Below are 13,675 nucleotides of genomic sequence, written 5' to 3'. Positions count from 1 at the left end.
GGCACTCAAACTTAGTACTTTTTTGTAAGCCCCAAAGTTTAAGACTCTCCAAAAACCTTGACCCAGTTCAGATCATGCATCTGAGGTGTGACTCACTGTCAGCTATGGAAGTCAAAGATCTATAGGAATAAGCTATTCTATATCCTACAGTGCAAGAGCTGCATTTGCTGAGCTCAGCTACTGGATCCCGCCTCCAACGGAATCAAACCCTCTTATGGCAGCTCTCAGCATACTGGCAACCAGAGAATCTGCCACAGTCCCTGAATATACCCAGAACCACCTTTGTGTTTTTATCTTTCTAACTACAGTGGTACCTCAGGTTACATATGCTTCAGGTTACATACACTTCAGGTTACAGACTCCGCTAACCCAGAAATAGTACCTCGGGTTAAGAACTTTGCTTCAGGATGAGAACAGAAATTGTGCTCCCGTGGCGTGGCGGCAGCGGGAGGCCCCATTAGCTAAAGTGGCGCTTCAGGTTAAGAACAGTTTCAGGTTAAGAACAGACCTCCAGAATGAATTAAGTACTTAACCCGAGGTACACTTAAAATTGGCACGAACATATACAGCTATCTGGAAATTCTGTTTGGCATATACATATCCACTCTGCCTAAAATTGTGTTTTGCAGATATTTGCTCTTGTTGCAAAGGGTCATTTTTCAGTATCCAAACACCTTGGGTTTAAGGGTAGTGGATCTTCAAGTTGCAGTTCAGTAGCTGAGGCTGCAGGGAGGAAGTTCTTAATTGAGAAGGCAGTGTTTTGCATGTGTGAAATCACATGAATCCTCTCCATTTCTTTTTTAAGCCCAACATTTACAGTTTCTTCCCCTGTTCCTCACCTGATCTTACCTTTTATGCCCTTTGTCAGGGCAAATGCTGTTACTAAAAAAAAAGGGGAGGGCGATGTCCCAATTAAGGGTACTCAACACAGAGCCTTGCAGACATTTTGTACTTCAACTCCCATAACCCCTTATTATTGGCTATGTTAGCTGGGAATGGGAGCTATACTCCAAAACATCTGCAGGGCCTCATGTTGGCTACAATGATTCAAAGAGAAACCACACAGCCACTCCACCCAAAAAGACATACAATGTCTTACTGAATGGTCTGGTGCATTCCTGTTGCACCTAGGTCTCTGCTTTCTGAAACAATCCTTTACTCTTCCATAAGCCCCCAACAGGCACTTAAGCATCGGTCAAGAGACACACAGAGATGATGTCATTGTAACTGGAGACATTTAAGATGATGCAACCTTCATCTTATGCAAGTGATGGATGGCAATGGACAATATAGATGGAGGAGGATGGAGATTTCTGCTACAAACATGAGGTTTTGTCCCTCTTCTCACTTTCTCCCCCAACCTCTTCTTACAGTCTGATACGCTCTGGCAAAATGCTTTGTGCTAATAAAGTATCTTTGTACGGAGCTGAATTAATTGAGAGAACGTTTGTTTTCTGGGACATCCAACGCTGGAGCAAGTGAGACTTCCTTTCCCTTCTGTCCTCTGGAGAGACCAGATTCCCGAAGGACAAATTGCATATTGCATGAAGCCCAGTTTATTGCTACGCATCTCAGATCCTTCCAACGCTGCTGGCATAGTTCTGTAGCAACACAAAAGGCAGCCTCGCGCTCAGAAGCTCAAGATAAAATGAATTAGGAAGTTGTGAATACTACTACTAATAATAATTTATTAGATTTATATACAGTGGAACCTTTGTTCTCAAACGCCTTGGTACATTTCGGCTCCCAAATGCTGAAAACCGAGAAGTAAGCGTTCCAGTTTTTGAACGTTTTTCGGAATCCGAACATCCGATGTGGCTGCCGGCTATTGTTTCCGGGGCGCCTGCGCCAATCCGAAGTCGTGCCTTGGTTTTCGAACATTTCGGAAGTCAAACGGACTTCCAGAACGGATTACGTTCAAGAACCAAGGTACCACTGTACCACATTTATCTTCCAAGGATCTCAAGGTGATATACATGGTTCTTCTCATTTCATCCTCACAACAGCCACAATTGTGAGGTAGGGTTAGGCTAAGACAGGCTTCCTCGGCCCTCCAGATGTTTTGAGACTACAATTCCCATCATCCCTGAACACTGGTCCTGCTAGCTAGGGATCATGGGAGTTGCAGGCCAAAAACATCGGGGGGGCCAGGGTGAGGAAGCCTGGGCTAAGAGATGGTTACTGACCCAAGGTCACCCTTCATGGCTGAGTGGGGATTCGAACCCTGTTCTCCCACATCCTAGTCCAACACTCTTTAACTATTATGCCACACTGGCTAGCAGAAGAGCCCAAAGGCCCATCTAGGCCAGCGTCCAGCATCACTGGGGCCAACCAGATGCCTCTGGGAAGCCCGAATGCAGGATTTGAGCACAGCAGCCTTTGTTTGCTCATGATATCCAGGAAGTGGTATTCTGAGGCATATTGCCTCCTACACTGGAGGGACTGGCTTCCCATTAGCATCTGGTTGGCCCCAGTGAGAACAGGCTACTGGACCAAATGGGCCATTGACCATTGGTCTGTTTCAGCAGGCTCTTCATGAGGGCTGGTCGATAATCTGTTTTCAACATGATATTCCGATATATCATGAGGTCAGAAATAAATATGAAGCTATGTACAGTGGTACCTCAGGTTACATACGCTTTGGGTTACAGACTCCGCTAACCCATAAATATTACCTCAGGTTAAGAACTTTGCTTCAGGATGAGAACAGAAATCGTGCTCCGGTGGCGCAGCAGCAGCGGGAGGCCCCATAGGCTAAAGTAGTGCTTCAGGTTAAGAACAGTTTCAGGTTAAGAACGGACCTCTGGAACGAATTAAGTACTTAACCCAAGGTACCACTGTAGAGGCATTGGGTGGCTTCACGGTTTCCCCTGCATAGTGGTTTTTGCATACACGCACATTAGGGCTGGGAAATACATGGATACATCATCAAAAAACAGTTTGAAGTCCGCATCGCGGTAACGGTTTCGTAATATTCAACATGGCGATGCATCACAAATATATCTGTGTGCTATGTAAAAAATTGCGAAGCCAGTCATTCCTTCCCTCATGATTCCTTCTGCCCCTGTTGCTCTGTACTATAAAAGAACAGTTGTAACAATATGTTAAAGGTAAAAAATAATGTGTCAGTTATAGACCCCTAAGTAGCGGCAGTTTCCAGGATATTACCCACTTCGCCTCTACATAGTTAAGTGTAAGGAAAGTGCAGTTGACATGTATAGATGGTACACAACCAGCTGGCAATCGTACATGGGTATTAACTTACCTCAGAAAAATTATAAACAGCCACATTGGCCCATTAGACCAAAATTCACGTGGGCAGTAAAATAACGTCTTGATTTAGGGACCAAGTTTTCAAACTGAAGAAAGGGTGGTGGAATGCCTTTATTTGGTGTAACTGGGTCCATCATGAACTTAAAAAAACAAAACTGAATGGCTTCCCATAAAATATTTCCAAGCAATTTCACAATACGTAAAGAGAATTCCACATGTAAAAAAAACAACCCATACACACAATTAAATTAAAAAAACAACCAGTTCCATATGTAAGAAGAGGAGCCTGTTGGGTCAGATGGATCCAGTCCAGCGCCCTCACTGAATCATAAGAGTTGGAAGGGACCACGAGGGTCATCTAGCCCAACCCCCTATGTTCTCAAAATGGCGGGACAGTTTGTTGCCTGTGGGAAACCAAGGAGCAGAATGTGAGCATAAAAGCCCTTGCTCCTCCTGTGGCTTCCAGCAACTTGTATTTAGAAGTACTGCTGTCTCTTAACTGCGGAGGGCAGGGCACAGACACCGTGGCTAGCAGCCATGATTATTTTTCAAAATTATTATTATTAATTAAATTTATATACTGCCCTTCATCGTAATATCTCAGGGCGGTTCACTGAATATTTTACGACAATTAGTCCATGATAACATTCATCTTCTGTGTGTGTGTGTGTGTGTGTGTGTGTGTAATGTAAGCAACAGATGGAAAATCGGAAGTCCCTTTTACCTTTCTTTATTGTCTCTTTTCCTTCCTTCTCTCCTTCCTTCCTTTCTCTCTCTCTTTTTTCTTTCTTTCTTTTTGTTTTTTATTTACGTTCGTTTTCTTTCTTTTTCTATAACTTTTATTAATTTTTCTGTTTCACATTTTACAATATTCATTTAAACAACCTTAAAATATCAACAACTTCCCTTCCTCCCATCCCATGGTTCCTTTTGCATAACATATATTTCTGCACATTTTATATAAACTAAACCATTCAGTATCCCATTATTCATAGCTGTCAACTTTCAGATTTGAAAATAAGGGATCAGCAGCCTCACCTGTCCCGGGGACAGTCTACGGGATATCTAACAATCCGGGATAGCAGCAGGAAGCAGCTCGAAACAGCGCTGGAATAAGGGAATTTCCCACAAAAAAAGGAAAGGTTGACAGCTATGCCATTATTACATCCATCAAAACCTATTTATCTTAATTGTGTCCATGTTTTCAAATCTGAAAACATAGTTTTCTATATCTTATGGCATTATGAAAAACACTTAATAAAAACTGTACATCCAAGTAGGCAGACCAGACTGGATTTACCCAGTTTTCCCCTCCCCCCCCTTTTTAAGGGGAGATATTTCCAGATCCTAATCATCATCATCATGATGATCAGTGCCTTTTCTGGGGGGACGCGGGGGGATGCATACCCCTAAACATTTTGTGAATCTAAGTTTGGCTTCATTGAGGGGCAGTATTTCAATATGTGTAAGAAAATGAGGGTACCCCTAAACATTTTTTAAGAAAAAAGCACTGATTAATAAATAATAATAATAATAATAATAATAATAGGGTTGTCCCAGCCACCCTGGGCGTCTGGCTGGTGGTTCATCTAGCAGGGAGGCGGCCTTTGGGTCCCCCCCACCCAGAAGACCCTCTTGCCCAGCCCGTGGCCATCTCCGCCCGGATCTTGACCCGATCTTCCCCCCGCCGGCCTATGCCGAGCATCCAGCCCGGTGCCGGGAGAGCGTTGCAGGCCGGCCTGGAAAGGCGACGGCACAGGAAGGGGCTGGCTTAGCCGGAGGAGGCGGGTGGGTGTGCGTGGCCAGCAGATCCGGGGTGGGAAGTGAGGGGGGAGGGAGAAAGGAGCAAGAACAAAAGGATCCGAGGCTGCGCTCCGTCCCTGGATCTTTCCCTCTCCTCCGCGGAGGTAATTCGTTTTTGCTCGCCGGGCGGCTTCAGCCTTCCGAAGTTGCTGCAGCCGCGCGTCCCTGGAGATCTGGGCCTGGGGGGGGGGTGTTTTTTGGGGGGTGGGGGGTCCGAGGGGTGGGGAGGGGGCGACGCACGCTGCAGCCATTATTAACCCCTGAGCCACCGGAGGTTGCAGGCAGTAATTGAGAATCCCGGGAGGGGGATCCCCCAGAGGCCATCTAGTCCAGCCCCCCTGCAATGCAGGGATCGCAGTAACGCTGCGGAGGAGGAAGGAAATCGCGTGCGGGGAGGAGCGGGGGCTGTAGATGAGGTTTAAAATAATGATAATTTTGGAGTTCAGCCAGGCTGATCAGGCTTGATTTGCATCGGGGATTATTGAGCTAGATTCCTCTGCATCTCTTTTCAGACCCGGACGAACCTAGTGGGTTTTGATTTCGAGGCAGAAGGACTTGCTTTCTGGGTCAAGGCTCAGCCCTTAAAAATGGGGCGGAGGGGGGAGGTGGAGAAGGAGACCTTTAAGCCTATGCAGAGAACAACTGTGGGTTTTTTATTTTTAAAAATGTGGCCACAGTAGGAATGATTAAGCGCTCTCCAGTTAGCTCCGGGGACTGCCTCTCTGAAGGAATTTACTTGGAATCAAGGCCCATCAAAACCGATAGATCCTACTTCCAAGTAAAAAGCGTTTGGGATTCCTGCTTGCTGTAAGTGAGAAGGGAGCTCAGAAAGGGGGAAAGTGAGCCTGTCAAGCAGTTTTTCTGAGGATCTACCTGGTAAGCCAAGTGCCTCTGGGCACTTATTATTATGCCTGGATAAAATACATATCTCTGGATCCAATATACATATCTCTGGATCCAATACACACTTGCTTGAATAGCCCCCCCCCAGGTGGTAATATAGCAAATTAGGGGGACAGCTTTAGCACATACCTCTCTAATTGGTACTTTTCCACTCTGTGGAGGAGATTTTGACACATGGTCATTTCGGAAGAGATGTCTTTGCTGAGGTCATCGTGGAGCTGAATGACATGACATTCCTGAACAATTGAATCCGTCCTACTGACACGAGCGATTGGATTCACTACCAAAAGAGGGAGAAATGACCTCCCCACCCCACCCCCAGTTTGGACACCTTTAAAAGAGGATCGGACAAATGTATGGCAATTTAGGCAATTTATCATTATTGATATATTGCCTCTGAAAACCAGTTGGTGGAGCTCACAAGTAGGAGGCGTCTGGATGTTCACCGTGATAATGCAATTTAGGACTAGATAAGCCTTTGGTCTGATCGAGCAGGGTTCTTTTTATGAAGGCTATATTCCTGAATAATATATTCTCCAAGCCTTCTAAATAACAATGCTTAACATTTATATAGTGCTCTCTCTTTTTTTAGCATTCAAAACATTTCATAGACATGATTATACTCAGCAATTCTGGAAGGTAGTCTAGTAGTTGTATAGCCTCACTGCGTTGGGTGGGAGGCTGATAAGTAGTGTCTTGCCTAAAGCCCCTAGGCAGCCCAATTCTAAGCAAGTTTACTCAATAGTTAATGCCAATGTTTTCATGTAATTTTTCATAAAAATGTGCCAACAAGTTAATAATAATAATTTAATAATACTTTTATTATCTGTACCCCGCCCGTCTGCTACACCAGCAACTCTAGGTGGCTTCCAAAAGATATAAAAACATAATAAAAAAATCAAACGTTAGAAACTTTCCTATACAGGGCTGTGTTCAGATGTCTTCTAAACGTTATGTAGCTATTTATCTCCTTGACATTTGATGTGAGGGCAGGCACCACTACCATGAAGGCTGTCTACCTGGTTCCCTGAATAATAATAATAATAATAATAATAATAATAATAATAATGGCTGAGACTAGATTTGAAGAAGGGTCTCATCCTGCTACACAGCTTCTTCATTGGACACATATTGAGCAGTCTCTTATCATACTACTGTTAGGATTAGCACATTCCTAGGTCTTAGACAACACAGCTGCCACCAGCACCGCTAGTCAGGGTCCTTGCAGGCCCAATATGCAATATTCGGATGGATGACCTTCTGAAGGTGACTCTCTTCATCTGAAAAGAAGCATAACCTATCTTGACGTAGGGGAACCTGTGGCCTTCCAGATTTGATTTGATTTATTACATTTCTAGGCCTCTTTTCATTCAAATGACTCCCAAAGCGGCTTACAAACAATAAATAACATGATAGCACATAACAGAGCATCACAAATAGAGCACCAATCCTATAGGATAATTAGCAAATCATCAGTGAAACAATTGCAATTTTAGCAACAACTAAATTTCAGCAACAACTACAAAGAAGCTAAACATCACAATCAAAGCAGACGTTAGAGGATTAGTGAAACAGCATTTACAATCTGCAAAACAACATTAAGACCATTAACAAAATAACAACCAAGCACTGCTGAGTTTGTACGCACACACTCCACACTCCACACCCCCATAACTCATAATCTTTCATTCTGTTCAGCACAAGGAAATAAACATCCGCATAATGCCCATTGCACCAACTCCCTTCTGAAGATTCCTTGGACTGGACGTGGGACAGCACAGGTGAGAAACCAACCGCCCCTTGATATCCAACACACATCCTCTCTCCCCTGACTAGATGTCATTGGACCCTCATCGGCCCTAGGGAGCATGACCAGGGCTGATGTCAGCTGTTGCCCCACAACCCCTGAAGGGCCACCAGTTCCTCGCCTCCCAAAGTGTAGTGATGGGCTAGCACAGAGTGGGTGGAGATCACACTGGGTGACTTCACATCTTGGCTTGGTCCTGGTTTGGTCGCCAAGCCACAGGTGAGATGGGGAAGCTGGACTCCAGGACTGGGGCTGGTCAAACTCCAGAGGGTCGTGAGAGCAGTCAGATATTGAGGCAATCCAGAGATGCAGGGTTGCTGAAGAGAAGCCAAGACCAGGCACTGTGAGACAGTCACAACATGGGGCATGATCCAATAGCAAGGTCATGAAACAAAGCCAAGGTGGAACACAGCAGAGCAAGTCCAAAGATAGACAAGTTAGCAAAAGCAAAGGCTTAGGAGCATAAGGTCAGTCCGCGCAGGAAGCAGGAACAAGGCTGTGGCGTAAGTCTTGTAGGACGCGGGTGGCGCTGTGGGTTAAACCACAGAGCCCAGGGCTTGCCGTTAAAAATGTCGGCGGTTCAAATCCCCACGACGGGGTGAGCTCCCGTTGCTCAGTCCCTGCTCCTGCCAACCTAGCAGTTCGAAAGCACGTCAAAGTGCAAGTAAATAAATAGGTACTGCTCCGGGGGGAAGGTAAACGGCGTTTCCGTGCGCTGCTCTGGTTTGCCAGAAGTGGCTTAGTCATGCTGGCCACATGACCCGGAAGCTGTACGCCGGCTCCCTCGGCCAGTAAAGCGAGATGAGCGCCACAACCCCAGAGTCGGCCACAACTGGACCTAATGGTCAGGGGTCCCTTTACCTTTATTAATAGTCTTCAGCTGGGAGCTTATGTAGGCTTATCGGCCAGACCCAGCTACAACTGGGTTCGCCTGGTTTTCAAGGTTCCTTGCTCCCAATGAGTCCCAAGAGGCCTGGTTCTTCTAGGTGACCACTCCACCAAAATGGGGGCTGCCTGCACCTTCTGATACTAGCATTCAGTGTCTCCCTGATTCTGCCTCCCCCCCCCCCGCCCCCCGCAATCCTGCAGGCATTCCACTTCGATCTGCAGAACTGACCTTGGTTACAGGTGTCACACGATACTCGTCCTGCATTTGTAAGAAATTGGTCTTGTAGTATAGCAGCAGCCACACTTCGGAACTCCCTGCCTATTGACATTACGCAGGTGCCTTCACTGTACTCTTTTGTTTGGCGCCTCTTAAAAATAATTTTGTTTAGCAAAGCCTATCCTAACACATAGAACGTTGATGTGTGCTTTAATCTGGTTTTTGGCTTATTGTTAATTTTCATTATTTCTAAAATATTTTAAATAATTGTTCCTTACTGTTTTGTATTGATAATTTCATTGTTTAATTCTTTTTACTGTAAACTGTTAGGAGGTTATGGGTTTCCCCCCCCCCCAAAAAAAATCAAGTGGTATATACATTTTCTGAAATAAATATATGCCCTTCAAACCTATGTACCTCAGCTTTTTCCCTGGGCTGAATAACTGGAGCTAAAGAACAGGGGGTGTAATTTACCTCTAAAGTTCCAGCCGGCTGTTAACAGCTATGTGGTAACCCCTAGATTCACGGTTGGGCAACATCTTTATTATGGCCAACTGAAATATCACAAAAGTGTGGGAAACCTCTGAGATCTCCAGAACTTTTCAGCCACAAGATGCTACACAAAGTGTGACCTTGGGCTAATCGCTGTTTCCCACCCTAGCCTACCTCACAGGGTTGTTTTGAGGATAACATGGGAGAGGGAGAGAGCCACGTACAACACCTTGCTCCATGGACGAAAAGCAGGTTATAAATGCAACCAATACAATAGAAATAATTATAATATACAGAAAGTAGGCTGGATGCTGTAGCCATAAAGTTAGCAAGACTGCAGAATGAATTACAGTGGTGCCCCGCAAGACGAATGCCTCGCAAGACGGAAAACCCGCTAGACGAAAGGGTTTTCCGTTTTTGAGTTGCTTCGCAGGACGAATTTCCCTATGGGCTTGCTTCGCAAGACGAAAATGTCTTGCGAGTCTTGAGATTTTTTTTCGCTCCCCCCCCCTTTTTTTCTAAGCCGCTAAGCCTTTAATAGCCTTTTAGCAGCTAATCCGCTAAGCCGATAAGCCTTTAATAGCCGCTAAACCGCTAATAGCGCTAATCCGCTAAGCCGCTAATAGGGTTGCTTCGCAAGACGAAAAAACCGCTAGACGAAGACACTCGCTGAACGGATTAATTTCGTCTTGCGAGGCACCACTGTAAATCTCTGCTAGGTGTTACAGTTCTCTTATAGATGGTGATTCTGCTTTCCTTTTCCTCACTGACATAAGGGAGGAAACACTGGTTAAACTTGTATTCAGAAATTCAACTGAACAGCCCACTAAATCCCCTGTTCTGTGGAGAGGTTTTACTGAGAACTGAATTGACCCACCTTTTTCTTCTCATATGCAACAATTGAATGTGGCACTGCATTTTTGGTAGTTTCTTGGGGGGTTTTTACCCCTCATCTGTATCTGTGTTTTATTTTTCTACTTTTACATCTATTTTTATTTGCCATATCCATTATTTTCATTGTATTCTGTATGTGTTTATGCCAATAAACTTTAAATTGATATTTTTTAAAAAAAGAAAAGAAGAAACACAACCCATTGCCCATTAAACAGTGTTATCGTCTCCATTCTAGTTTCTCTAACACATCTTTTTCTTTTTCTTTTTTTGCAGCTGCTAAGGGTGGTGTTACAAAGTGGTTAAGAGTATAAGATGTGACTCAGAAAGTCCCCAGTTACAAGCTTACTAAGTGACTTTCAGAAAATCGTTATCTGTCTTCTCCAGTTGCAACGTAAAGGTAATAATACTTCTTGCCTACTTTACAGGGCTGTGGTACAGATGATGGAGATAATGGATGTGAAAGGCCTTGAACCCTCTGAAGTTCTGTGCTAATGCTAACAATTATTGGTTGTTTTGCAGGGAAGGCTAAATGAAAGTCGAGATTTGTTTATTATGTTAACATTTCTTACCTATCACCATAAAGTCCTGATGTGGGTTACAAGGGATGTGGGTGGCACTGTGGTCTAAACCACTGAGCCTCTTGGGCCTGCCGATCAGAAGGTCGGTGGTTTGAATCTGCGCGACAGGGTGAGGTCCCATTGCTCAGTCCCAGCTCCTGCCAACCTAGTTCAAAAGCATGCCAGTGCAAGTAGATAAATAGGTATCGCTGCGGTGGGAAGGTAAACAGCATTTCCACGCGCTCCGGCTTCCGTCACGGTATCTCGTTACGCCAGAAGCGGTTTAGTCATGCTGGCTGCATGACCTGGAAAGCTGTCTGTAGACAAACGCTGGCTCCCTCAGCCTGAAAGCGAGATGAGCGTGCAACCCCAGAGTCGCCTTTAATAATAATAATAATAATAATTTATTATTTATACCCCGCCCATCTGGCTGGGTTTCCCCAGCCACTCTGGGCGGCTTCCAAAAGAATATTAAAATACAATGATACATCAAACATTAAAAGCTTCCCTAAACAGGGCTGCCTTCAGATGTCTTCTAAAAGTCTTTGACTGGACTTAACCGTCCAGGGGTCCTTTACCTTTTTTTTTTTTTTTTTAACAAGAGCATAGTACACAGTCATTACAGAAACAAGTAAAATTGTTCCAGCCAAAACAGGACAGCATAGAGTCAGCAAAATAAGTGAGTCCCAAAACCAAAATGCCTTAACTGTCAGCAGCCGAGATAGAGAGCTGTATGTTCAGCATACAGCCAAAGCTATACAGTACACCAGAAAGGTTAGACGCATCAGATTATGAAGGGAGTTCCTCAGTTTAGGGGCTGCCACAGAGAAAGCCACCTCACTAGACTGCGAGGTAGCTTTTCAGATACACTTCACTCGTAAAATAAAGCTTCATGCGAGACCACTGAATAGTCCCTCACTGGCTCCTCTTATTTAATCTGAGCAGCACCTCCTTGCAAACAACCTGCCTTGCTTATCCTCCAGATGTGCCGCTGATTTCATAACTTCTTTTTGCTGATGTTCCAAACTGATGCATATCTCTTTGTTCCGGCAGTTTAGCAATGATGAGCGAGGAGAAGCCGCAGCTGAAAAAGGAGGCGATCTCCCAGGAAGAAGAGGAGGAGGAGGAGGAGGGAGGAAAGCTGGTGAAAGAAGTCACTGTCCCCCAGGAGAAAGCAGAGAATGGTAATCTAGTGAAAGAAGAGATCCCCCAGGAGGAAAAGAACTGGCTGAAAGAGGAGGAGGAGTCCCAGGAGGAAGAGGAGTATTGGGTGAAAGAGGCGATCCACGTGGAGGAAGTGGATGATGACTATTTCGTAAAAGAGGAGATTCTTCCAGAGGAAGGTTATGAAGAGACAGAAGCTTATGAAGAGACGGAAGATTATGAAGATCCAGAAGGTTATGAGCAGGCAGAAGGTTTTGAAGATCCGGAAGGTTATGAGCAGGCAGAATGTTATGAAGGTTACGAACAGACAGAAAATTATGAGCAGGCAGAATGTTATGAAGCTTATGAACAGGCAGAAGGTTATGAACAGGCAGAATGTTACGAAGGTTATGAACGGGCAGAAGGTTATGAGCAGACAGAAGATGGTGAGGCCCTAATCGAGGAATATGAAATAAATGTTTTCCAGATTCCTGGGGATGATGAGCCATGTTATAGCGAGCCTGTTCCTGAGAGCCAGAAAGTCTATGTCCCAAAGAAGAGAAGGAGCAAAGCTGTGCCAGTAGAAGGAACAGGCGTACAACCTGGCAAAGCTGCAGTCGCGAAGGTAGGAAAAATCTACAAGTGCCCCGATTGCGGGAAAATCTTCAAACGGTGCTCTCCCCTTATCAGACACCGGAGAACCCACACTGGGGAGAAACCTTACGTCTGCCGGGAATGCTTGAAACGCTTCAGCGACAGCTCAGCCCTGGTTAAGCACCAGCGGATCCATGCAGGAGAGAAACCTTACACATGCCCCGAGTGTGGGAAGAGTTTCTCCCAAAGCTCAACCCTTATTGCACATCAGAGAATACACACTGGAGAGAAGCCGTATGTGTGTCCTGACTGCGGGAAGAGCTTCAGCGTGAGCTCCAATCTTGTCGCTCACCAGAGAATCCACACAGGAGAGAAGCCTTTTGGCTGTCCTGTCTGCTTGAAAGGCTTTCTGGTCAGCTCCCATCTCATCAGACACCTAAGAATACACACAGCGGAGAAACCTTACATTTGCCGAGAATGCGGGGAGTGCTTTACTCAGAGCTCCCACCTCGTCGTGCATAAGAGAATCCACACCGGCGAAAAACCTTATCTGTGTTCCGAGTGTGGGAAGAGCTACCGTGGGATCTCAGATTTGATCCAGCACCAGAGGATTCACACGGGAGAGAAGCCCTACAAGTGCCCCGAATGTGGGAAATGTTTCAGTCAGAGTTCATGCCTTAAGAAGCACCAGCGGATTCACACAGGGGAGAAACCTTTCATGTGCCTCAAATGTGGGAGAAGGTTCAATCGGAACTCACATTTGACCAGGCACCAGAAAACCCACACAGTGTGATTTGATTTTTTTTAAATGCTTTTCCGTTGGAAGTTCATCTCCATAATTATAGCCACTATAGAATAAGTAAAGCCAGGTATCGTGAAATAGGAAACCTTTCTCCGTCTTCCAAAGGAACTTTTGTCCAACACTTGAATTGGAGGATTATCATCAGGGAAATAATACATAGGATACAATTCTTCTAAAATTCCCCCACCTGGCTCCTACTCTCCATCCACTTCTTAACAGGATTCTAGTATCTTCCTATTATATTCTATACAGTGTTCTTTCCTTTTTACTTGTTTTAAAATGTCGTCCCGTTGTCAACACCT

General features: G+C 45.1%; 1 protein-coding gene across 5 annotated transcripts; it reads left to right on the top strand.

Moving 5' to 3' along the window:
* Positions 1-5,071: 5,071 nt before the first annotated feature.
* LOC308469780 (uncharacterized protein) lies at positions 5,072-13,373 on the top strand. Of its 5 annotated transcripts, XM_080992719.1 has the most exons (5): positions 5,072-5,180; positions 7,678-7,760; positions 8,876-8,941; positions 10,551-10,674; positions 11,888-13,373. In XM_080992719.1, the coding sequence occupies exon 5, from the start codon at positions 11,895-11,897 to the stop codon at positions 13,362-13,364; it is 1,470 nt and encodes a 489-aa protein (XP_080848845.1). In that variant the 5' UTR covers positions 5,072-5,180; positions 7,678-7,760; positions 8,876-8,941; positions 10,551-10,674; positions 11,888-11,894; the 3' UTR covers positions 13,365-13,373. The 5 variants fall into 5 exon arrangements, 4 of the variants coding, with proteins under 4 accessions (XP_080848845.1, XP_080848844.1, XP_080848843.1 ...); XM_080992718.1 differs by lacking the exon at positions 8,876-8,941 and having other exon boundaries at positions 11,893-13,373; XM_080992717.1 differs by lacking the exon at positions 8,876-8,941.
* Positions 13,374-13,675: the final 302 nt, after the last annotated feature.

Source organism: Podarcis pityusensis (genome assembly GCF_964106645.2).
Source record: "Podarcis pityusensis genome assembly, chromosome: 2".
Taxonomy (NCBI): domain Eukaryota; kingdom Metazoa; phylum Chordata; class Lepidosauria; order Squamata; family Lacertidae; genus Podarcis; species Podarcis pityusensis.
This window is presented reverse-complemented; position numbering and strand designations above follow the sequence as displayed.

What these genes read in the sequence shown, in the direction of transcription:
- LOC308469780 (XM_080992718.1), top strand. Translation starts at nt 11,895, where the DNA reads ATGATGAGCGAGGAGAAGCCGCAGCTGAAAAAGGAGGCGATCTCCCAG.